General features: G+C 34.1%; 1 protein-coding gene across 2 annotated transcripts; it reads right to left on the bottom strand.

Annotated features, from left to right (window-relative positions):
- Positions 1-16,575: 16,575 nt before the first annotated feature.
- On the bottom strand, positions 16,576-21,857 carry LOC111892465 (uncharacterized). 2 transcript variants are annotated; one of them, XM_023888503.2, is made up of 11 exons: positions 21,310-21,857; positions 21,118-21,184; positions 20,761-20,878; positions 20,550-20,666; positions 20,078-20,470; positions 18,976-19,385; positions 18,789-18,888; positions 18,630-18,689; positions 17,873-17,959; positions 17,632-17,760; positions 16,576-17,015 (listed from the first exon to the last, which is right to left on the bottom strand). In XM_023888503.2, the coding sequence occupies exons 2-11, from the start codon at positions 21,180-21,182 to the stop codon at positions 16,713-16,715; spliced, it is 1,782 nt and encodes a 593-aa protein (XP_023744271.1). In that variant the 5' UTR covers positions 21,183-21,184; positions 21,310-21,857; the 3' UTR covers positions 16,576-16,712. The 2 variants fall into 2 exon arrangements, with proteins under 2 accessions (XP_023744271.1, XP_023744272.1); XM_023888504.2 differs by having other exon boundaries at positions 20,761-20,875.
- Between the last annotated feature and the right edge of the window lie 4,956 nt (positions 21,858-26,813).

The raw sequence follows: 26,813 nt of genomic DNA, 5'->3' as shown, positions 1-26,813 counted from the left end.
CTGATGTTGTTTGACTCGGGCGCTACCCGATCATTTGTGTCTCTTGCGCTTAGCAAGAGATTTTCCGAGTCTTCAGGCATGTTGGATTGCCCCTAGAGGTAGAGATTGCAGACGACCGTTCGGTGCGGTCATCGACGGTATTTCGAGATTATGTGCTGAGGTTATTTGAGGAGCGCTACTTCGTCGACTTGGTTCCCATTCCATTGCATGGGAACAAGGTGATTATAGGCATGGATTGGCTCCGCCCTAATGGGGCAGTGATCGACTGCGCACAGCAGTTGGTGCGGGTCAGGACCCCAAGAAGGGGAGAGCTGGTGATCCAGGGTGCGAGGCCACAGCGAGGACCAGCTTTATGTTCAGCAACGAGAGCTAGGCGCTACCTCCAGCACGGTTGCGAAGGTTACGTCGTGTATGTTATGGATACCAGTGAAATGGGTAGGGCGACGGTGGACGATGTACCTGTGGTATGGGAGTTTGTGGACGTATTTCCCAAGGAGTTGCCTGGGATACCTCCGGAACGACAGGTGGAATTCAGGATCGACCTAGTTCCTGGTGCGGCTCCGATAGCCAAGGCACCGTATCGGTTGGCTCCTCCTGAGATGCAGGAGTTGTCTACACAGCTGCAAGAGCTGTTAGACAAGGGTTTCATTAGACCGAGCAGTTCACCCTGGGGAGCCCCGATTCTGTTTGTGAGGAAGAAGGACGGGTCACATTGGATGTGTATAGATTATCGAGAGCTGAACAAGGTAACAGTGAAGAACCGCTACCCACTTCCGAGGATTGATGACCTCTTTGACCAACTACAGGGAGCATCTTGGTTCTCCAAGATTGATTTGCGTTCAGGGTATCATCAGATGAGGGTCAGAGAGGAGGATGTGCAGAAGACTGCGTTTCGGACGCGTTATGGCCACTATGAGTTTGTGGTGATGCCTTTCGGGCTCACCAATGCTCCTGCCGCGTTCATGGATCTCATGAACCGCGTGTGTAAACCGATGTTAGATCGGTATGTGATAGTATTTATTGATGACATCTTGGTTTATTCCAAGACGCAGGAGCAGCTACAGGAGCATCTGCGGGAGGTTCTAGAGACTTTGAGGAGGGAGAACTTGTATGCTAAGTTCTCCAAGTGTGAGTTCTGGTTGCGCGAGGTGCAGTTTCTTGGGCACCTTGTTAACCAGAATGGGATTTCGGTGAATCCGGCCAAGGTAGAGGCCGTGATGAATTGGGAGGTTCCGAGGTCTCCATCTGAGATTCGGAGGTTTCTAGGTTTGGAAGGCTACTATCAGATATTCATTCAGGACTTCTCTAAGATAGCAGTTCCGCTCACTCGACTGACTAAGAAGTCGGTGGTGTATCGTTGGGGGCCTGAGCAGCAGGTCGTGTTCGAGACGCTGAGACAGAGACTGTGCGAGGCGCCAATCTTAGCCCTGCCTGAGGGCATGGAGGATTTTGTTGTGTACTGCAACGCATCCATCGCAGGTTTGGGAGCGGTATTGATGCAGAGAGGGCATGTCATCACCTACACGTCAAGGCAGCTAAAGCCTCACGAGGCGAACTACCCGACACGTGATTTGGAGTTGGGGGCTGTTGTGTTCGCCCTCAAGATTTGGCGTCATTACCTCTATGGGGTTCGTTGTACGATTTACACGGACCACAAGAGTTTGAGGTATCTCATGGACAAGCCAAATATGAATATGAGGCAGCTTCGGTGGCTTAATGTGGTGAAGGATTATGATTGTGAGATCCTCTACCATCCAGGGAAGGCCAATTTCATGGCTGATGCGCTTAGCCATAAGGCAGCGCCGATCAGGGATATCTGTCTAAGGATGACAGTGGTGATTCCGCTTCTGGAGCGGATCTGGGAGGCTCAGCAGGAGGCTATGAAGGAGGAACATCGGAAGAGTGAGCGGATTTTGGGGTAGGTTTCCTCCTTCGACTATGACAGCCGAGGGTTATTGACTCTTCACCGTAGGGTGTGGGTCCCTTATCATGGAGGTGTGTGCTAGGTCCTGAAGGAGGAGGCGCACAAATCCCGATTCTCCATTCATCCTGACGATGTACTCCCTTATTGCAAATCGTTCAAGTATTTTTCATAAACATATTTGATTTCCTCTTATGAGAACTTTTCTGACTGAAATATTTTTCCATTTCCCTCAAGCCAATGATTAATGTTCTTTATTTTAGTCTTTCCTTTGGCAAACGAAACATTGACTTTGTGCTTTAATTCGGATTGGGAAATTGAGGTTGTGTGGGTATGAATGATTCATTTCTTAACCTTTTACTTCCAGCTTATCGAAATGTAATTTTGAAAATACTGATTTAGTATGAGATTGAAAACGATTTTGAAAACGTTTAGTATAACCAACACTATTTCGATTAAAATCTTGTTGAGTATCCGAAAACTTTCTTTGTTTGTTAACACATTCAAAATCACTCTTAATTATGTTAAATACTCTTACTTTGAAAATGATGTTGAGAAAACCTAGCATTTTGATGATTAGGAACATAATTCCTTTGAGATTGATTTTGAACAACTTTTGAAACTTTGGGTTTTTGAACATTCGAAGATTGATTTGGTTTTTGAACTCTTGATTGATCTTTTGAAATTTTTCGTTTTTGAGTGGGATTTGCTTGAACAAAATACTTATTTTGAGAAGAGGTCTTAACTTGTTCAGTCAGTTTCTTTTCAAAAGGTTTTGTTAATAAAACTTTTTTATTGTTTCGAGACTCAAAATTTTTCCAATAAACCTTTTTCCTTGCCTTAGAAATTGAAATTCCTTCATCTTTTGAAATCTTTTGAATTTGTTCATAAAACATTTGTGCTTTTGTGGTTTGTGTTGGAGAATCAGATTCATTTAAAAGTTTTTCATCAACTACTTTTTCTTTCTTAACCTCCCAAACACTCTTTTTGCTGTGATCTTTGAAATGCCAATGAATTCTTGTTAAGATTGTTTTCAACGATACTTTGGTTAGAGAAAAATCCTTCTTTCGTTGCTTCTTTGTTGTCCTCAACAACAACTTTGTTGATCTCAGGATTGACTTTTTCTCCATTTTCTGTCGTAACAAACACTTGATTCGTAAATACCAAGCTATCGATGCATTTAAAGTATGGATAAACTACCGAATTCGATTCAAGATAATGAGGAGGTTTTTCCTTCATTACTTTTTCGAACGTTTCCGATTCCTCATAAACTTGGTAAACAACAACCTTTGGAATAGTTGTGTTACCAGATTCAACTTCGCCATCATCATCACTGTCATTCTGACTATCATCGACAATTACATGATCAAGGTTACGAAATTTTGAAGTCGAGGGTAGGTTAGTGTTATTCTTAACCAAAGATTCATCGCATTTTCTTTACCTTGGTTTATAGAAGTGACATTAATGACAGATTATTTTGAACAACCAATAACTTCCTCCTCCTCAATTTCACTGATATTTTCATAATCATCTTCGATATCAGCAAGAATGGTTTGTGAGTCAGATGTTGAGTTCTCAGTTCTTTTCAAAATTTTCATTTGTTCTTTTCTGGTCAAGGTCTTATTCACAATATCAAAAAGATCATTTGCATCTAAACATTCCTCAATTTTAATGATACCATATGCATATGAATCATTTGGGACCTTGTCAAATTCAGATATCTTTCTTTCACAGTCATAGGAAGTCAAATCAATTTTCTCCTTTTCGAAAGCTAAAAGGGTAAAAGCTTCATATGTTGTTCTTTGCTAATGTCTAACGAATGATGCAAAGCAGTTAATTTGCCATAAAGGTGCTTAGCAGAACTACAATATATATATATATATATATATATATATATATATATATATATATATATATATATATATATATATAGGGTTAGGTTATTTTGTTTCTTACATATATTGTGTGCTAAAATGCACCAATAGGAATTTATTAAATTAAATAAATATAGATATTAAATGATTTCCATAATTATATGTATATTAAATGATATCCATAATTATAATTCTCTTTTTATGGAAACTAATTAAATCTGTCATTAATGTCAGTAATAACATTCTTTCAGAATGAATTCGCATCTAGGTTTTTATATATGAATTCGTATTTTGTTTCAGGACTCACTCACTTAAAATACAATAACGTTGCATGGAATATGAAGAACGAGAGTGTATTCTACTAGAATACACTCTCATTCTTCTAGATATGAATTTATTCTCAAATAATATTATTGTTGACATTAATGATGAATTTAATTAGTTTCCATAAAAATGAGTAATAAGTATGGATAACATTTAATATACATATAATTAATATTAAATTCCTATTGGTGCATTCTTGTACACAATAGATGTGAGAAACATTTGAACCTACCTATATATATATATATATATATATATATATATATATATATATATATATATATATATATATATATAAAAGCAAAATACAATTATCAACAAGAAGACTATCTTTGTCACACATAACATTTGTCAATTGTAATTCTATATTATCTATCCTACTGCTCTTTGACTCCAGACTTTTCTGACAATCTAGTAGTAATGATTTGGATTTTTCAGCTTCGCTACTAACATAAATAAGCATGTCATTAAAGTAAGACAGAGTATTATCGAAATCAGACCAAATATCATCATATGAACGTAAAGGAATTCAAAGGATTCGAGAAGAGCACGTACCTTAGAAGTCATAGGAGACTTGTCAGCAGCAGTAGTGACGAAACATGTGCTAGTCACCATTTCTTCTTCCACACTTTCCTCCTCGAAATTGGCATACATAGCACCATGCGTTGGATTTTGCATCTCCTCATCGTCTGATCCAGATGACCAAATCTAATATGTGTCATCCTCTTCACCACTCCCTTTAGCCACCAAAGATATGCCTTTCGTCTTTGCTCTTACCTCTTCAAGCCTCTCCATATAGCAGACTTCGTCTTTCACCCTATTCTTCTTCTCGTCTCTCTTCCTTAACATACCATCACTTGCCATGTGATTCGTACCATTGCAATAATGGCAATCAAATCCAGAGTCACCCTTTAGCTTTTTCTCCTTTTTTGCATCCTCAGACTTAACTTCCTTCTTCTCCTCTTTCTTATCCTCTCTCTCACACTCTTCACCAACGAACTTCCTTTCGAATCACTTGTTTTAGACTTCGAATTAAATGCCTTCTTCTAAAATTTCTTCACCTTATTGTTTGAATAGAATGCCACGACTTCATCATCAGAATTTACAATAAGACCTTCATCTTCCGAACCTTCAATCTCAGCCTCTCTATTTGTCACCTTCAACATTAACACTATAGGACCACCTGAACGTAATCTTATTTCCTATGCTATCTTAGTGACTTCGCCTTCATAAGCCTTCAACTCATTGTAAATATCACTGAGTGAAAAACTGTCGAAGCATTGTTGAGTTTTTATCATCAAACTAAAATTGTGCCATTCCTTACGAAGCCCCATTACGAACGTCAAGCTATACTCCATAGTAGACCTGTTGAGTCCATATCTACTACACTTAAAGAATAACTCATTCAGACGATCGTATTAAAGCTCAATGTTCTCACCTTCTTTCTGTTTGAATTCACCTAACTCAAGCAGACATTACTTAACTAAACTATTTTTTGTTTTCTCACTCCCTTGGTACTTCTCCTTCAACGTATCCCAAATTTCTTTTGCAGCAGAACATCCACGGACATAGTTATACACCATATGTGGAAAAACACCTCGCAATTCATGCATACATATCTTATCATTAGCTTTGAACTTTGCAGTTTAAGTAGCAACATCTGATGAAGAACCAACACTTCCGATTTCAGAAAGCATCGAAGGACGAAAATTACCGCTCTTAACACATCTCCATAAATCTTCATCTATTCCTATGAGATAATCCTCCATTCTATCAGTCCATTGTTCATAGTACTCGGAGATTAACATAGGAATTTTGGTTGAAGAACCCAAAAATGAGAAAACCTTATCATTGTGTTCATATTAAAGTTATCCATTATTGTACGGACGAGATTTGAAAAAGCTTCAAAAATTTAAGATCTGATGGATGAAGCTTCCAGAAAACAAACACGGAACACTCGTTTAATCAAACTAAAAACAGAATCAAATCAATACATATGATCTGAAAAGATTTTCAGAATCAAAAGTGCAGAAATTTTGAATCTAGAATGAGACTCAAATACTGTTACAACTAGAGAAAATCAGAGATCAACTATATGAATCCCGCTCTAATACCAAATGTAGTTGTTATTGATCGAGTATATGAAACGTAATCAGATATTAGATTGAATTATGAACACAGAAAGGTATCAAAACATGTTATCATAAAACAATATCAGAGTGTAATCCCAAAGATCTCATGTGCGGAAAACATAGTGTGATGCGTTGCGATCGAGTCGGCTCCTTTCTTTTGAAAACAAAGTACCTGAAACCAAAACTGTAAACCTTAAGCACAAAGCTTAGTGAGTTCCCCCATCACACCACATACCATACAATAAACATATTGACAGGCATATCTGGGTGCCCGACCTACCCTGCTGAGCATATTTGGGTGCTCAATCTACCTTTGTCAGGCATACCGGGGTGCCTGACCTACCCTTGTCAAGCATATATGGGTGCTTGACGTATCCTGCCAGGCATATCTGGGTGCCTGACCTACCCCCCGGTTTATTTCAACCAGTTATGGGGACTATTTCACCCCTATCACTACCACATAATAACATAGCATAACATACTGTTAGACATATATGGGTGCCCAACCTACCCTGCCGGTATATCTCAACCGGGTCCGGGGACTAGTCCCTATCCTACCACTATCACATAATATCATAACATACTAGCACAAATAGCATAACAAATAGTGGCATACCAGACAATTATCACAAAGACAATCATCTCTACTATAATCAACTACTAGTGAGCCGACATTGGTGCCGTCAACCCACTCCTACTAGAAGGTAACTCACCTCACATTGTTGAAGTCCCGCGGACAAAACTCTAATTGTTGGATGACAGATTCCCGAACCGTCAACATCAAAATAACACCCAATTAATAATTAGGTTCTAACACAGAACCATAAGTCCATGATTGGGTAAAAGACTACTTTACCCCCATCTTAGCTTGATTCAATCTAAAGGCCCAAAAGTCAAACTATGAACCACAGCCCAACATATGGCCCAATTTCCCAAATTGGGCCCAAACCTTTTCATGGTCTTGTCCTAAGGCCCAACCATTTATTCCACTCCAAACATTTGGCATTCCAATGGTCCAACATCTCATAATTATCAAGGCCCGGTTGTGGCCCATCTATGGCCCAATTTTCCAAATTAGGCCCAAACCCCTCACATGGGCCTTAACCTAAAGTCCATCTAAATATTCTAGTCTACATGCTTGTTCTTGGATGGCCCATCAATAGCCCAATCACCAAAGCCCAATAGAAAGGCCCAACTCAAGGCCCAAGCAAACTTAGGGTTTCACATAAAATGACGATTAAGGTTAAGTGTTTCTTACTTAACTCATTAAGGACTTAATCCATTAAGTACATCACTATACTAGATAAATCATACATTGTGATCGGGTGAAATTCATAATTCAATTCCAATGGCCCAAAACACGGGTCCCGGTAAGTCCAAATTAAAATCTCCAAGATTAGAGTTTTCTAAACCCTAATTAGGGTTTCCAACCCAAAACACGCCAATTTGGCCCAAAAGCTAAGTCTTTAGATCAATTAGGGTTTCATTAGGTCAACTAGGGTTTCATTAGGTTAACTAGGGTTAAATAAGTCGGGCACCACCTACTACCACCTCGAGTAGTCGTGGTCAATGGCGGCTCACAGCGGCGCCCACCACCTCACGGTGGTGGTTATGGTTCTAGTCCAATCATGTCCAAGCATCCCCAAAAGCAATCTAAACACAAGCAAAAGCAACCCGCCACCCAACACGGGAGTTGGTGGCGGCAAAAGACGGCGGCCACCACCTCACAGTGGTGGTTATGAATTTCTTGATTATTCTGGTCACCAATTACAATAATACAACACAATATCCCAAAAATAAACACACCTAATAAAATACACACACAACCACCTTGTGGCGGCAGGCGGTGGTAGAGAGTGGCAGCCACCACCTCATGGTGGTGGCAGTGGGGTTTTTCTTCGGATCTCCGGCCAAGAAACGCTCCTGTAGCCCTATACTATCACAACACACACACGCAAATACCATAACACGCACACAGCCACCTCTCACGGTGGTTGGTGGCGGTAGAATAGGGTATCATGGCAGCAGCAACAACACTAACGGCAACAGCGGTGGCTAAAGGCGGCGGAACCTTACCACGACAATCGCGACCTCGAACGACAGCAACAGCAGCAGAGGAACGGACCCGCTGGTGGTCCTCGTCATCACCGGCAAGGAAGAAAAGTTGATCCGCGACGACAGCAGTGACGCTATACGTCCGGCAGCCCACTGATTCGACGGCGACTTAGTCTTCAACGGAGACAATGCAGCGGCGGCTGTTCGGTGGTGCTAGGAAATGACGAGGAGACCGATGGAAAAGAATGAATAGTAGTCTAACAAGCAAACGACGGCAACAATACCCGCAACTCCGTTTCCCAGCGGTAGAATGAACGCGAGTTGGTTTGGGACCTTAACAACGGTGGTAGCGGCCAGAAGTTGGGGGTGGCGGTTGTTGTATATAGCTAGGGTTAGGGTTATGAGTAAGGTGACAGGTTATATACCCGGTCACATACAACTTTCCCCATATTTACATTTCCAGCCCCTCCTGATCAATTTCTTTCCATATAAATCCATAATTTACCCTTTTAGGCCTCAGCATTCCAAATTCATTTCCATTTACGTCCAATGATCAAACTTCAGCTACGCTAACATTTTTAGTCTCTCCTCTTCTCATTCTTTTCAACTTAAGCCCCAATAATTACCATGCAGCCCCTGTCTTCATAAATATTTACAAACTGAATCTGGATTTTACCTTTTTGCCCCAACCTCTATTAATCCTTTCATAACAAGTCCAATATTTTACTAAACACCTCCTGACTTCTGGAAATATTTACAAAATAACTCCTATAATTACATTTTACCCCCCCCCCCCCTAAACCAATCCAAATTATATTATTTGGCTCCCCAAAACCTATTGGATTAGTGTCTAAATCCATAACTATATTTGGTATGTACTTGACCCGGTTGTGCATGGTCCTTTTGGGTTGTCTTCACCAAAGCAACTTGACTGGATGAATAATAGAGAAAGAGGTTATTATGGTTTATTAATATATTATAAGAATGACTTATTAAAAGAGAAATGATATTTATTTAATTAACATTGGTCAAGAATTAATTAAGAATTAATTTTATGGTCAAAAGAGGTTAATTGAATTAAGAGGATTGAACTTGTAATTATGTGATAGTTGCAAAGTTAGTTAAGGAAACCCTAGAGTATAGGGTGGACGAATTCTAAGGATAAGGCCTTAGGAATTCGTCCAAGGGGAGCTTCTAGAATTATCCTTGGGCTGCTTGGTGGCTAAGTAGCCAGATAAGGATAGTCACTAAAACCCTAATTCCACACCTATATAAAGACCCCTGGGGCTAGGGATTTGGGCGACACTTGAACCCTAGAAGTCTTGGAGCCTATTTTTCCCTCTCCCTTCTCTCTCTCTCTCTGGCTTCATCCAATTGCTTTTGGTGTTTGTGATTCATTAGAGGCACAACATTTAGGGTGCTAAGGTTCTCAAAGCTTCAAGATCTACAATCAACAATCAAGGTATTCATCTAACTTGTTTATTTGATATTCAACAAGTTTTGTTGTATGCTAGATTAGGGTTTATAAGCTTTAGATAAATTTGCATGTACAATAGAGAAACCTAGATCCAAAGCTTTAAGGTTTTGCATGTACACATAGGATGTTCTTTTGCTCAAAACCCATCAAAACTAACACCCCGCTAAATATTATGGACTTTAAGACCACTATTCATTTATTAATCTTTATCTATTTATTTATTAATAAATGGGATGTTACAGAGAAAGTTTAGAGTAAGGTAGCAAAGGATCAAAAGTTACTCTAACTCTAGTACCTATCACCTATTTATAGAGATTACAAAAGCATACAAAAAATACATAAGGGATTAAGCGTTAAAGCTTCGACATACAGACACCCCTATGCAAAACATAGAAGGCTGACTTCGACACTAATACACGACTAAGAACGCTTCGACACCTCACAACAATTTCAAACTCAACAAATAGCATAATGCCTTTCTACGATCACATTTTTATCACAAAACTCCAGAAACTTCAAAAATGGCTATGTACTTCATTCAGACACAATCCTGGAAGAAATTCAAAAAATGTGATCGCATATGGCCTTTCTGCGATCGCATTTTTCTCCCGAAGCCCCCATAAACTTCAAAAATAGCATCATACTTCATTTAAGGGCATTTATGGAATTTATCTTGATTTCTGCGATCCCAATTCCCTTTTCTGCGATCGTATTTTTTGATTACTTTCTCTTGAAGCTTCTGTTTCGCATATAAATAAGACCCTCATATTCAGATTTGTAGGTTAGACAGCTCCAGATGATAGAAATCACTTCTGAAGGCGATTATGATACCTTTTAGCGATTTCTAAAGATCTGAACTTGTGAATCATCTCAAACATTTAGTTTATCCAGATTTATCAATAAATGTTCTTTCTATTTAGTTTATTTTCCTTTTTAGCCATGCCAGGCTAAACCCTAGTTTTCAGTTCTACATAGAGTAATACTTTCATATGATTAGTTTTCAGATATGGTTGTTGATTTGTGTTTCTATCTAGATTTTTCAGTTTTGAGCTTAATGAACGTTTAATTTCTAAATTTTTGTTAGTCTGATCATTTAGCTAGGGTTTTGTCATTCCAATTAATCAGTTAATAGAATATATAATTGTTCTTGTCAATTGGTAATAAGTAACAAGTATCAGATTGGTTCCGTGTTTGAGATTTGACTCTGGTATAAACTGAAAAATCATATATTTACGTTTTCGAGCTTATAAGAAGTATTGGATATTGCTGGGAATTTTACACAGAACATAAAACTACTGTTCTGATTTAATTAAAAATTTGTTTAAATGAACAGTAAAAATTTAGGGTTAATTCAAAGAGCTTGTTTTAGTTAACTAATTTATGTAATAGTGATTATAATAGAGTTTATTAGTTTTTCTCAGTACCAGCTTAGATAAAACGTATTCTGAATAACCAGATCTGAACTGATTGTATGATTAAGAAAGTCGCAACAAAACTAAAATCGCTTTCATTATTAATTTTTGTTTAGTTTGTTTTCAATGCAATTTTTAGTTTGTAGTTTAAATCAAAATCCCCCATTTATATTTTCTGTTTTAATGACTAGGATATGTCTGATGTAAAAAATACATTGACTGTTAGGCTGTATCCCTGAGAATTCGACCATGCTTCCCTGTACTATATTTTTAGTGCAACCAGCAATGAAATTTTATTTGTTTAATACGCCTATGACAACGTGTTAACAGTCATAGAGTAGAAGCCATTTTAACTTTAATATTATAAACTTCAACCATATAAATTCCTTTTTTGTCACCGAGCAATCACTATAAAACGTCCCAAAATACTAGTAAAATGTAGATTAAATTTATAAATTTAATGTAAGGGAGATAATTTTTCAACTTTATATTTTAATTCATCCACATAGAATACATGTTTTAATGACTTGTATAATACCTATTTTATACCTTATATGGATGAATCAATTTTGTAAGTTGAATCACTTCTTAATATAAAACTTAATAATCTTATGCGACCATAAAAATGAACAATTTCTCTCTCATGTTTTTACTAAAACATGAGCAACAATTAATTTCTTTATAATAACTATTGAACCATAAATAAAACTTTTGTGAGTTTAATCATATCCTTTTTGACCATTTGTATTTCTACCACTTGCCTTACCATAACTTTTAAGTCAATGTCATATTTGTTGACCATTTGTATTTCTACCACTTGTCTTACCATAACTTTTAAGTCAATGTCATATCGCATTGATAATAATGTGAGATTCATATTTAATATCAATAATATTAGATATCCAAGTTTTTCACCTCACCAAAAAAAAAAGTATACATGTTTGCTAATTTCTAATTTACGCCATCTGATTTAATGTTTTACCCCCTTGAAATTATTAGGATGTGGTTGTGAAAATTACTAACAAAACATCACATTGATCTCGTGTGTTTGAAACAATAATTTGAGTACAAAACTTTGATGATTACAAGCAAAGAAAAAGAGGATGCATGCATCCTATTGGATTGACCTCAACACACTTGGTCTTGGGTGGAGGTATGAGTAAAGGAATCCAAAGTACTAATTTGTCTATTCTATCTTTCACCCTAATCAATAGTAACATCAAAAACTTTGTTTAAAAGGTGAAAGTACCTATCCACCAAATAATCACAAATGATAAGGTAGGAAAGAATCCAAATTCGGTGAATGCAAAAAAATATAATAAATAAACAAATCGTATACGAAAATATAGTTTGCTTTATATGTGACTCGTGAAATCAATCGCATCCAAGTTGCCCATCGTGCATTCTTAAAAGCGAGCATCCTCGTATTTCATTCAGAAAACAACTTGCATATTGCCTTTAAAGATTCCTTCGATTGAGAAATATTTGAAGACTCCACGTAAATAAGTCTAGCCACTCATTACCATTATATGTATGTTCAACAAACCAGCATTTTTTAGCTTTTAGTTTTAAGAATAAAAAAATAAGTTGCAATTAAAGAAAAAGTTTTGTTTGTGAGTACAAGATTCAAGCTTTTATTTTAAACAAAAATTTTATAATCCAAATGTTACTTCAAATAGTTTCTTTCAAGAGCTTACAATCAGTCTGCAACACTTTTACACAAATAATACCACAATTTCTAGCTATCGACTAGTTTTTCCAAACATATCTTATATATCAAATATCCAATATTGTATGCCCTACAATAAAACGTTACCCCTTCCCTTTTTGTATTTTCTTTTTGTGCTTAATTGTTGATCTATGTTTCCTATGGTTGTGTGTTTATCTATTCTGTCCATATATTTGTAAACATATGCTTATACACGACCATGTATTATATATGTGTAAGATCAATATCAAAAAAGTGATTATATCCATGAGGAAGATATGGCTTTTAATATCTACCATTTTTTATCAAATTCATATGAGATTTAGTTTAGGCTCCATGTTGATATGAAATCAAGATTATTAGTTATAATTGAAATTTTATGGATCTTATCTTGTCATTATATATAATTGAATTATATGGTACATTTAATAATGTTGTCTAATAATGGTAAAAAGAACCCATTAAATAGGTGGGCCTAAGAGGTAACAATTATTGGGTTAAATGGGCCCAGACGATTAATGTGTATGGTTTTGAGCCCAATAGATGAGGAGAACAATTCATAAAACTACAAAACTGGGCTGGATCCCATGTAGTTCCGTCGGCGCCTGTCGCAATAAACAACTCACGTGCGGGTACAATATTTAATGCGTAGGGTACCATAATCTCAAACATATCACGTGGGGTACCTTCTTGGTTTATAAAAGTCAAACTACACGTCATTTTGGTCAACGAGCTAGCTAATATATTTATTTTCATATTATAAATATGGGTTAGACTCTATGTATCAGATTCTTTTTTTGGATTATATTTCATTTTTATTTTTTTCTAATAGTCCAAATATATTTATTTTTTTATTTTTTGGACTTAAACTCTACTTTATTATTCTTTTTTTTAAGTTACATCTTTGTGCCGAAACATTACAAGTAAATTAGTTAAAACTGTCAAATAATATATATATATATATATATATATATATATATATATATATATATATATATATATATATATATATATATATATATATATATATAGGGTTAGGTTCATTTGAGACCACTTATATTTTGTGAGACCGTGAGACGCATTTGTTTATTTTTTTTTTATTTTTTTTTATTTTTTTTAGTTAATTCATGTTCCGAAAATAATATTTAAAAAAAGAATTTTTTGATTTTTCCATTTATTTTGCATTTTAAAATTATTTTTAGAATATGTACAGTGTAATATTCTATTTAGAATATTTCACGTATTTTTCAAAAAAAATAGAATTTTTTTTTTATTTTTTTTTATTTTTTTTTATTTTTTTTAGTTAATTCAAGTTCCGAAAATAATATTTAAAAAAAGAATTTTTAGATTTTTCCATTTATTTTGCATTTTAAAATTATTTTTTAGAATATGTCAGTGAAATATTCTATTTAGAATATTTCACGTATTTTTCAAAAAAAAAAACGGATTTTTTTTTTTATTTTTTTTTATATTTTTTTAATATTTTTTTTAGTTAATTCAAGTTCCGAAAATAACATTTAAAAAAAGAATTTTTGGATTTTTCCATTTATTTTGCATTTTAAAATTATTTTTAGATTTGGTCTCACGGTCTCACAAAATTATAATGGTCTCAAATGAACCTGAACCTATATATATATATATATATATATATATATATATATATATATATATATATATATATATATATATATATATATATATATATATATATATATATGAAAATGTTCAATAGAAAACCATAATTATGGGTTCTTTAAGGAATCAAATCTTTTTTTTTTTAATTTCTAGAGCTTATTCTTTATAAAAAAAAAATCTAAAAATATTTAAATTCATATATTAACATTGTGAATGTGAAAAATATTTTTCGGATTTACGTTGTGAATTTTCGAAGATTCACATTGTGAATTTGACGTAAAAAAAATCGAATTTTATATCTTTGGAAAAAGGATAAAAAGTTATGAATTTCTGTATTTTTAGTTTTTTTTTTTTTTTTTGATAAAAGATAAGTTCTAAAAGTTGAAAAAAAAGATTGGTTCCTTGGTTAATTATGGTTCTCTATTGAACATCACCCTATATATATATATATATATATATATATATATATATATATATATATATATATATATATATATATATATATATATATATATATATATATATATATATATAGGAAAAAGTGAATATACCCTTAAGGGTATATAAGCTTAGGTACCCAAACTCATAATAAAACATCGTTTTGTTTGATATATTCATTATAATATTGTTAAACTTCAATCCTTAACTTGATTTATATTCAGTATTTTTAAATTTTCGCTATTATCTTTCTCTTACATTACATCTTTTTGTCGAACACTTACTAGGCTATATATATTATTGTTGAAAATGATAATTATGTAAGAGGAAGATAAATATGAAATTTATAAAAATCTTTGAAGTAATTCAAGTTAGAAGTTGAATTATAAAAACATTGGACAATTACAATGATTATATTTGATACCAAACGATGTAATATGGTGAGTTTAGGTATCTAAGCTTATATACCCTTAAGGGTATTCACTTTTCCCATATATATATATATATATATATATATATATATATATATATATATATATATATATATATATATATATATATATATATATATATAAAGCAATTTTGGTCAAATGCTGAATTTTAAGTCGTACAAACATACAATGCATTTGTACAATCAATTTATGCATTACCAAAAGAGTAGAGTACATATGGTCAACAATTGAAAATGTCAAATCTCTTATCCCCTATTCTTAGGCTATTTTGACCCGGTTCATTCCTTATCTCTGTATTTCCCCAAATCTCGCAATTTCTGTTCACAAATCTTGGATATATATTGCTGACGTTTCCATTTCTAGGGTTTAATTCATCTTTCAGCATTCAACCATCATTGTCACACCCGTCGCTTGGTGCGGGTTAACGTCTAGTGTGTGTGTATATATATATATATATATATATATATATATATATATATATATATATATATATATATATATATATATATATATATATATATATAACACATGTATTTTACTTGTAAATTCATTTTACTTGCTAAATATTCTTAAACATATCACGTGGGGTAGCTTCTTTGTACCTTCTTTGTTTTGTATGTGTTTGATGCTTAAAATGTACATTATATATATATATATATATATATATATATATATATATATATATATATATATATATATATATATATATATAATCCTAAGTTCATAATTTAAATAAATAAAAAACAAACAAACAAAGGTTACAAAGATGATGGTGACTACACAGGAGGTAACAACATAGTGGGGACAATGATGATGAGTCATGGGTAGGGATGGAAAAGTTTGGTCCAAATTAAATTACGAAAATAACAATATATTTTTATTTTTAAAAATATCTAATTATTTTATGAGTATACACTATATTGTATAATAAAGAACCACCTAATGAAAATTATTTTCCCTAATTTGGTTTATTTTGCAAAATAGATTACTATAATGACAAGAAATAAATGTAGAATGTTAAAATGAACAAATCATTACAATTCTATTCTTTCATGTAGCCTTTTCTTTAAAATGTTTTGCACTTTGGTTTTAACTTACAATTTTGATTTTTCAAAAATTGGTTTTTGGTTCTTTCACAAAAATAAAATACATAATGGATCTCATGAATGACCATAACTAATGCATCTCATGAAAAAATACATAATGGATACGTTTTTGGTCATCTATTTTCATTTACATACATTACAAAAATAAAAGTAAAAAAAAAAAATATAGCATTAACAATCACCTCACAAGATCCTTACAAATAAGATACCTAAACCCAAAATTATGAGGAACCCATTCAATCATCTTTCTTGATTTCACCATTTGATGTTTCTTGATGTTCTTCCTAATCGATTCTGGTAAACACATTTGGATCATCTCCATCACACCACCTTCACATAATCCCGAATCTTTTGCAAAACTTTCAACCATTTTTGGTAAAAGAATCCTATGATCCTTCCTTACACCAAATGTAGCCCTCACAAATTCTTCTTTTGCAACTTCAAGTTCTTGGATCACTCGTTTCGGGGTGTAGATACGAACCTTGTAAAAACAACAAACAACAAAATGAGTTTATATTGTTTCAAGATTTGTATCTTGTTAATAGATTATTCATTATTGGCTTAAATGCAAGAAACAACAATCTACTTTCATAGATTTGTTTAATAAATCATTCTACTTTCATTTCTTCCTATTTTGCAAAACAGATATTCTTCCAACCCAAAGAAGCATCATGTGAGAGGTAAATCAGGTACACAGTGTCAGATGACTGGCAAAAGAGCCTAGTGTAGGCCCAATCCAGATTGGAATTAAAACTCCCACGTTGCAGCTACGAAAACTAACCCTTTGACTTTTTCTCTACAAGAGTAATAGTTCTTCCTATTATAATTTTCTAAAGTCCTAAGAAGAAAAAATAAATAAATAAAAGTACAATGCTATAATTGGGAATTTTTTTTCAAAATACGATGTGGCATAGAAAGAAATGAAAGTAGACTCAACCGAGTCGACTCTTTTAGGGTATAAATTGACTTGACTCGTACAAGTTTGACAACTATAACAATGCCTTAATAAGAAAACAATCAAAAGTACAATGATAATAATAATAATAATAATAATAATAATAATAATAATAATAAATGAATGAATGAAAAATACATACTGCGGGATCCGAGTGGCATCCTGAAGAAAGTGCGAAATGCAAAAGAGGTTCGGGATGGTCAATTGCGTAATCTTGCCGTGCATCTCCCGATTTGAACTTTTTTCTTGAAGATAATAACAATCGAAGCCACTACACAAATAAATAAAGTAATATTAGTTTTTTTTTTTATTTATTTAAAAAAAAAAGAAATGAAAAATGTTTTAAGCATATGTTGAGTTTAATATATAATTATAAATAATACCTGCCCAGAACGACACATTTTGCATCCGAGGATTGAATTTTGGATCACATCTGCACTTACCACATGACCCCCAACATTATATGCAGCCTGCAAAAATATATGAAAAAAAAAATATGTGAACTTTTTCAAGATTCAAAGAAAAAAAAAAAAAGATAGTATATTTTGGGCTGTTTTATGGTTTAACCAATAAAACTTTCTTTTTTTCCAATCAAACCATAAAAGTTTTCAGACATTTTTCCAAATTCACCATTTTGACCGAAAAAATATGATGTTTTTTTTTGGGTAATTTTGCAGTTTTATTTACTTATAATTTTAATGTTTGATTGGAAGAAATAAAGTATAAGTGAATAAAACTGCAAAATTGCCCAAAATGTAATGTTTTTTTTTTAATTTCCCCTTTTTAAAAATCATATCAAGTTTATAAACAGCCTAAGACAACCATAAAAATGCAATCTTTTTCAAGATTCACATCCAAGATTTTAATTTCTAAGCAGCCTGAAACAAAAATAAAAATACCAACTTTTCCAAGATCCATATCAAGATTTCAAATTCTATGCAGCCTAAAACAAATTTGAAAAAAAAAATGCAATCTTTTTCTAAGATTCATATCAAGTTTTTAACTTTTAAGCAGCCTGCAACAAACATAAAAATACCAACTTTTTCAAGATTCATATCAAAGATTGATCTTTAAACCAAACCCATAAAGACCCTTTAAAGTTTGACCCAAAAATATTCAAAGAACAAGTGTTTCACTCACTTTTAATAGCAAAAAGACTCTCTTTATGTTGTTTTGTGGAATCCCATAAGCCAAAACCGCCTGTAAACACATGAACCAATGATTTTAATGATTCTTTTCTAAAATAAATTGGCAAAAAAGAAAAGAATAAAAATAAATTTATGAGATTCATATACATACATGCATCACCAATGCATTATGTACATTAATCCAAAATGCTAACTTCTCCTCATGCTTCAATTTTCTAGGATCCACCTCTTCTAATCGGGAAACAAGCAACCTACAATAAGTCAACACACATTAATTCAAATAAACACAAAAAAGTATTAATTTCTTAATCTTAAATTCTTAATTCTTATCTTATTACCTGAAATTTTGCAACATATCTTCAATATCACCTAACTTTTGTCCATCTCTATAAATACATTGAATCTCCACCATTGTACTATAAGGTCCACTAAACTCTTTAAGACCTTGAACATGAAAAGGGTTATCTAATCTCACATCAAAAGACGATGATACCCTTTTAAACCCCGGGCTCCACAACATGTCTGAATGGTCTTTTGGCGAAAATGCCCCCATTGATGACAATGATGAAGTAGGAGATAAAATCCCATGATTTGCAAGAGGTGGGTCCGCAAGCTTGCAATATATAGCCGACATGCACTTGATTATATCCTCTGAGAGCTTGTTTGGTGTTTCGGGAACATGATCACAAATCCTAGTTCCAAGATGCTCAGCCAGACTAATTATGTTTGATGAATTATTTTGTGCATACTGCATATAAATCGTACAATTTTAATTCACAATAAGTTTCACATAAGAAAATCATTCCCAAATAATAGATGGGACTAAGGCTATGTTTGGTAGACTAGCTGAAAAGTTAGCTGGTAGTTGAAAAGCTAGTTGATAGCGGATAAAAAATGACGTTTGGTAAAAACTAGCTGATAAGCTAGCCGGGAGATATAAAATGACATAAAACGACATTCAAAAGAATATGTTTTTTTTATAATTAATTAAGGGTGTATTCGGAAAAATTTTAAAAAGCTCCTGAAAAAGTATTCCAAGTAGCTTTTTAAAAAGATAGTTTTTCAACTACTTTTTGGTTTGCAAAACATACAATTTAAAAAAGCTCGAAAAATAAGCTAGCTTATCAGCTAGTTGTGGCTTGCCAAACACAACCTAATTCATCAGTCTCTAATACATAATACAGTCTCTAATACATGGTATCCAGGACTAATTAATCAGACTAATTATATAACTAGCCAAACTAACTATATTAAAACTATTATTCCACATGTAATGCATATAAACATACGAATTCAAATTCATTATAAGTTTCCCTCCAAATCTTAACATATTAGAGATTTAGTTTCAATCTGAAATAGGGCATAATGTCATATGTTCATTAGTGAAAGTAGAATGCTAAGATAGGATTTAGGGTATAAAAAACGTTGTAAAATGATTACCTCCATCATGGAAAGTGGTTGTGAGTGACATGCTCGAAGCTCTTTACCAAGGGTATTTATGGGATTTTCAATTGACTGATGAGATAATGAAGAGTGACAACGATGAACACCAGAATCTAAAACTATATCTTCTTCTTCTTCTTCTTCTTTGACTTCAACGCCTCTATTGTTATTGTGATTTGCATCTTGGAGTTTCAAAGAGATATCATTTCTGCAAGTTTCAACATATTTGCCTCTTGGAGTAATCATTAATGGTGATTTTGAAGCTTCATCATCATATGGACATGAAATTTGTTGATCAAATGCTTTTCGATATAATGACAAAAGATATTGCTCCAAATGTGAAACTTCATATTCTAAAACTGCAATGTCTTTAATAAGCTCTGTTGCAGGCTGCAATTATGGTAAAAAAAAACTATTTGGAAACTTAATCTTTATGTTAAAAACATTTAGAAAGTTAATAATTAATTACTTTTGGGATTAAGGCTTGATTTGTGATTTCAAGGGAAGATGATCGATAACCCAAAGCTTGTTCTAAAGCACCACGAACAGCAACTTGATCTTGTAATCTTTTTTCAAGCTGTAATATCTGAAATAAAAATTCAAACAAAATGGATTAATGTTTCTTGAAAATGTGATATTTAGAGGGAAAAAATAAAATAAAAAAATGATTATTTTATTACCTCGTTTCTCAATGAATTTTGGATTTCTGCATTAGGCAAGTGATTGTTATTATCCGAATTTGTAGAACTTTTTGTCTTCTGGTTATCTTCTTCAACTCCATTTTTTCCTGGAAAGCTGCTAAGATCCAAGATTTCACAGTGTTTATAAGTATCCATTGTTTAACCTCTTGATTTCAAACAGAAAATGATAATGTTTGAAGATTAAAAACGTCGATAAAATGTTAGATTCTTTTTTTGGTCGGAAACCCACTTCGGAAGCGATTTCCAGTTCGAGAAATCAATCAATGTCATACAACAGAAGTCGAAAATTAATGAACATGTTTAAAGGAAAAAAAAGGGAAAAAAAATGGTGGATACCTTTTCGAACTCTTATGGGTACAAGTTACTACTCCAAGTTCAGCCATGCTACTCTCGAAACTCATCTCTGCAAATCATACACGAAATCGCTACTAATTTCACTCGACTTTTTACATAAAGACGCGAAAGCGAAAGTCACTTGTTTAGAAAGGTACACGAGATAAAGAGAGAAATTAGTAAATTAATACTTACCATTACAATCTTTGACCAGAAAAGCAAGCACGAGGAGTGAGCAAGATCGGATTTTAAAAGACCCACAAGCCGAAATGATGAAATGGGTCAACAAAAACCTTCGAAATCATGACCAAAACCCCAATTTTTCTTCTCGCATTGCGATAATGAGACAATGGTGTCAGCTATAAACGATTTTCTGAACACTGAGTCACTCACTGAATGGCAAATAAGAGAAGGGGTTCTTCCTTTTACCCACTGTGTAATAATCCGAGTTCGCGAGAAGAAAATCTGTGTAACTTTTAGCAGAAAGAAGTAAAGTAGTTTGTGAACTTTCTTTGGAAGAACACGAAATGTTCCGATTGGAGGTGGGATAATGTCAAAGGGGATGAAATTAACTAAAAGGGATCGAAATTTCGCATAAATGAAATGAATTGAAGCAAAAGTTGATGAATTTAATATCAACTGATTAGTTAATAGTAAGTAAATCAGATGAAATTATGCCCCCAATTTTCGTTTGCAGATTCTTGAGCTGGGCCAGTGGGAGTTGGTGAATGTCTCCGTCTTCAATCTTTGTCACATACTGCCCATGTGTATATATATATATGTGAAAATATGGTGTAATTTTTTACAAAAAGTTACAAGTTAGTTTAATTAAAATAATACATTTGTAGGATTTTGTTTTTTTCTTGAGAAGCTAGTAAATACTTAATTTAATGTGTGAAATTATATTTTGTTTTATCTATAATTTTCTGATAATTTGTTTACTATCTCTAAATATTGGATTTTAGAGTATTTTTTATGGTTTTACACAAACATTGTGTTTTTATAGACAGTTTTTGTCGATAACTTTTTATTTTTGGCCTTATATTCGGTGTGTCCTTTGTCGATGATCGATTGCTTAGTTCGATGAGATGTATTTCTTAGAGCATTTTCAACCAACCTTCATATCTTATTTTTATTTGCTCTATTTCCCATTCAATACCTCTCCAATTTCACTTTGTTTGATGTAGAAATATATAGTATTACTTTAAATATGAAATATTACTTCGAATATGGAGTATTATTCATTTCCAAACTTGACCCTACCGGTCAAATTTCGTTTCACTATACATATAGTCCATTTTTTGTAACCATTTAGTGGCATCTTATATCATCCGTTATACATTTAACGAGCAACGAACATGTGACGCCCGTAAATTCGGGCTAGTCAATTTAAAGACAATAAGTGTTGAAAACGATTTTTCAACAAAAGATTATTTAGAGTAAATAATTTTAACCAAGTTGTAGAATATGTCACAAGGGTTCCGTACATATAAAGAACACCAAAATCCGAGTTATAACGAAGAAGTTATGGCCCGTTGAAGTTTCGCGACATAACCGGCACGACACTGCGTAACGTAAATAATGAAATTACGATAGATTGCTTTTTAGCCTTAGCAATCAAAACGAAATTTGTAGCATACGTTAAACCGAGAGCATGCATAAAAAGAATGCCTAAATCTGACTTCGTATAAGGAAGTTATAATTTTTCTAAGTTTCAGATTAACAGTACACAGCCCGAAGTTCGAATATAAGATCGGACGATTTTTAGTCAACACAACCTAAATGAGAATGGAAGGTCTCAGTAATGAAAGCGTAGCGGTAAAAGGACAAACAAAAACGGACGTCGGATGAAAAAGTTATGAATTTTTAACGAACTATTCTTGTCCCAGTCTGTTAAAAATATAACTTTAAAAATAAAGTCAAAATTAGCCGACGGAATCTAAACCAAAGTTGTAGAGTACGATCCTGCCTATGCATGGATATAAAGAACGTCAAAAACGGAGCTCGTATACGAAAGTTATGAATTTTTAAAGTCGGGATTCGAGCGTGCGAGATTTGATGACGTGGCCGAATCTGGAGCGTTGCTTGTTGCCCACGGCCTCGCTTCGGATGGCGACGGTTGGTGCGAGGACTAAGCCCAGTGTAACGTGTACGCCCCGCATCCGAGCTCGGTACGCCCATCGAAATCATTTTCCTCGGTCAACAATGAGCCATGATGACCCAACAGCCTTGCGACACGTGCCGTACGAACTCACCTTACGCCTAGCGTACCTCGGAACTATGGCCAACGTACTGAGGCCTCACACGCCTATAAAAGGGCAGTGAGGGTAGCCAGCAAATTCACTCCTTCCATCACTTCTTTTTCTCTATATACTCTTTCTCTCTCTCTCTCTCTCTCTCTCTCTCTCTCTCTCTCTCTCTCTCTTCTCTCTCTCTCTCTCTCTCTCTCTCTCTCTCTCTCTCTCTCTCTATCTATCTATCTATCTATCTATCTATCTAGCCCCTTAAACCCCCCCCCCAAAAAAAAAAGCCTACGGTACCCCTAGCTCCCGAAGGCTCCGAAAAAAAAAGAACTTTTTGGCTCGGAAATGCTGCTCCAGCGAAGCCCGGTTTTTAATAAGAACCTGTTGTAAGTAAGATACGCCTACCATACTTTAAATATAGCTTATATAAATATAATATCGTTATTATTAACCTATAAATAACATTTATCAGTGATTCAAAGTCGTTATACTGATTGAACTACTTATGTGAGAGGTGTCTAGAATGGTCACGTTGGGTTTGGTTGTTGGATTTTAGAAAAACTATATGTCGAAATGGTCCTGCCTCCTAACTATCATGTCTGGCTGATCCTTACTTGATAGAGCATGAAGTTGACTCTGAGTTAATGATGAATCTTAACTAATAATTAGTTGCAATGAATATTAGACTAAAATCTAGTGATAATAATATTAGGTTTCATCGAAAGAAAATAAATTAATAGAAGCGAAGCGTTGTCTAAGTTCGGAACCACCACCTTAACAAGTGAGTGAATAGTTACTTTCATCTTACACATAGATATGAAGTATTTTATATAAATTACGTGCTATGTGTGCATATTGTCTGATTACTTGTTGTCTATGCTGGATGAAAGATTTTATACATGTTTTAAATGATTTAAATTGTATATGTATTTTATATCTACAAAATGTGTTGGGTAAAACATGGGTAGATGTAATAGTTGGGTGTGATGAAATAAAATGATGAGAGGCCTCGATGTTGACGATGTTTCCAGTCATTTAGCGGAGTATAAATGATGACCACGGATTTTTCGAGACAGTCCAGTGGAACACTAGCAGGCTCGCAACCTGTAGGTGTTTGTGAACAATGTGTTCACCGGTGTACTCCATTCCCATCATGGTTTCCGTAAGGACATTTATTGCTGAGGAACCCCCTTGGCAGTAGTGTCCATCCCGATGATGATCCTTAGGCTATGTCCCTTATGATAGGTGTTTTAGGGACGTAAAGTGAGGATAACGGGAACGGGTAATCAGGTTATTATTGGTTGATGAAATTAATAAGCTTATTTATTGTGGGTTGAAAACCCCATGTGCTCACCAGGCTCCCAAGCCTGACTCACTCAGTGTCTTGTATTACAGGTAGTGGCACTCGAGCATAGATATGATGTTTGGATGAGGGGTTACGGATTATAGGCCTGTAGATATGAATAAATGTTGTAAAGCTTATATTCTACTGTTTATACTTTTGATTTGCATCAAACATGATGTCACACCCCAAACCGAGAATGGCGGAATACGTTCTGGGGTGGAGAACGTCATGTACAGTATCATAACAATTGCATAATAGTAAAAACAAGCAACAACAACCATTTCTTTAGTATAGTGATTATAATTACAAACGTCATCTGCACAGTTAATAGACACCAAAAGTATAAACAAAATAAAAGATGAATCTTGTATATGCTCCATCTTCTCAAAAGCTGCACCAGTACCTGTCTATCTTTGACCTGAGGATACAAGTTATTTTGAAAACGAGTATCAGCATAAAGCTAGTGAGTTCATAAGAATTTAGTGTTGTTGCTTGTATAAAAGTAGTTACAATCATGTAATGTAAAAGTTGTAATTAATGTTTATGGATAGCAGAAAATCCCTAGAAAATCCTATATTTCCATAATTGAGCATTTGTAAGTTAAATCCTTCGAGTGTGTAAAAGTATTTCCATTTAAACTTTCAGTATATAAATAAGGTAATAAATTTCATTCAAGTAACGTAAGTAAAGAATAGTATTGCCGGTTGGCTGTAGTAGTGTTGCGAACTTCAATTAGAAATATATGTTTATTTACTTCGGGAAATTTGTTTAGACTTTAAGTCTTAGTGTTGTTAATTTGAATATGGTTTTGATCCCTCATGTAACCAAACTGAATGATAATAGAGGGTCTGATGACCTTCCCGGTCATACGTAGTGTAGCGATGTAGTGCCACCCCCGGGCCTAGTCGGCTCGGACTGTAGTTAACAGTCGGGATGTAATAGCGTCCGTCTTGTATAGATCTATACAGGTAGTGTTGCTTTCCTTCCGGGAAGCTCTGGTTACATGGTATTTGCGCGGTAGAGTGTCGTATAGAGGGATAGTGTGTTATATTCTGGATTAGTGTATTCTCTGGTATTACAGTATAGTAACTTTTAATATAGTATATAGAGTGTTCTCCTTAACGTGCATTAACTCGTAGTAGTAGTATTTATAGTGGGTATCATAGTAATAGAGGTAAACGGGCAGTAGTCTTAACTATACCTATTATAGTTAAATAGTGTGTGGGATTGCATGCATTTGATTTACAAAGGTATTGAATAAGATGAAGACTTTCATATCTAACACAAATATATATGATATATAACTAAGAAATAAACAATAGTCGGACGGATAACAATATACCCTAAGACCACAATCAAACAAGAACAGGAAATAAGGCGAGCTATCGGTCCTAAGTCCTTCAAGTCTTACTTATATAAATATATTAGTGTAGATACAGTTTAAAAGAAAAGTAGTTTAAACACAGTTTTAAAATAGTTTAACAACAATTTAACCTTGAAAATGCATTTGATAATTATTTAAAACAGTTTTATTGATAAGTAGCTAGAAGTATAGAAAATCCTTTTTAGTTGCAGGTTATAAATCACATATGATTTGATTACTAAAACTTGTTGCATTTAACTTGTATCCCCCCCCCCCTAAAACATGTAAAAACATTTGAAAAGGTTCATTAAGGGGTATGAACTCACCTGCAGCGAGTTTAGTGGGTGAAGTTGCCGGGTAGAATGCTAGACGCCAAATGAGAATATGAACACTCACACGGATCCTATGAAACATGCAGTGACACATAATGGTGTCTAATTAGTTATCTATCACTAAATAAGTAAGTAATTACACCCTAATGCATGAAAACACTTTGTTCTAAGTGTTAGGAGGCTATTGGGTTGCAAGGAGTTAGTGTAAGGCCTCACAATGGAGTTTACTCCTCAAATACTCACCTTAGGCGAGTTTACGGTTGAGGGACCAATTCCCCCATGAGTTTACAACCGTAAACTCATGGAAGGAGTATATTTGTGTGCTTCAAGGTTTCTTGTATCACTAGAAAGGGTTCTAGGGTCAAATCCAAGGCTTGAAGGGTGTTTAGGGTTCAAATGGGACACTCCCTTGGAGT

The sequence above is a fragment of the Lactuca sativa genome, chromosome 4 (genome assembly GCF_002870075.4).
Source record: "Lactuca sativa cultivar Salinas chromosome 4, Lsat_Salinas_v11, whole genome shotgun sequence".
NCBI lineage: Eukaryota > Viridiplantae > Streptophyta > Magnoliopsida > Asterales > Asteraceae > Lactuca > Lactuca sativa.
This window is presented reverse-complemented; position numbering and strand designations above follow the sequence as displayed.

Coding starts and splice junctions, on each gene's coding strand:
- LOC111892465 (XM_023888503.2), bottom strand. CDS start 21,182: ATGAGTTTCGAGAGTAGCATGGCTGAACTTGGAGTAGTAACTTGTACC. Junction 19,386..20,077: donor AACCACTTTCCATGATGGAG/GTAATCATTTTA, acceptor ATTTATATGCAG/TATGCACAAAATAATTCATC. Junction 18,889..18,975: donor GATATGTTGCAAAATTTCAG/GTAATAAGATAA, acceptor GACTTATTGTAG/GTTGCTTGTTTCCCGATTAG.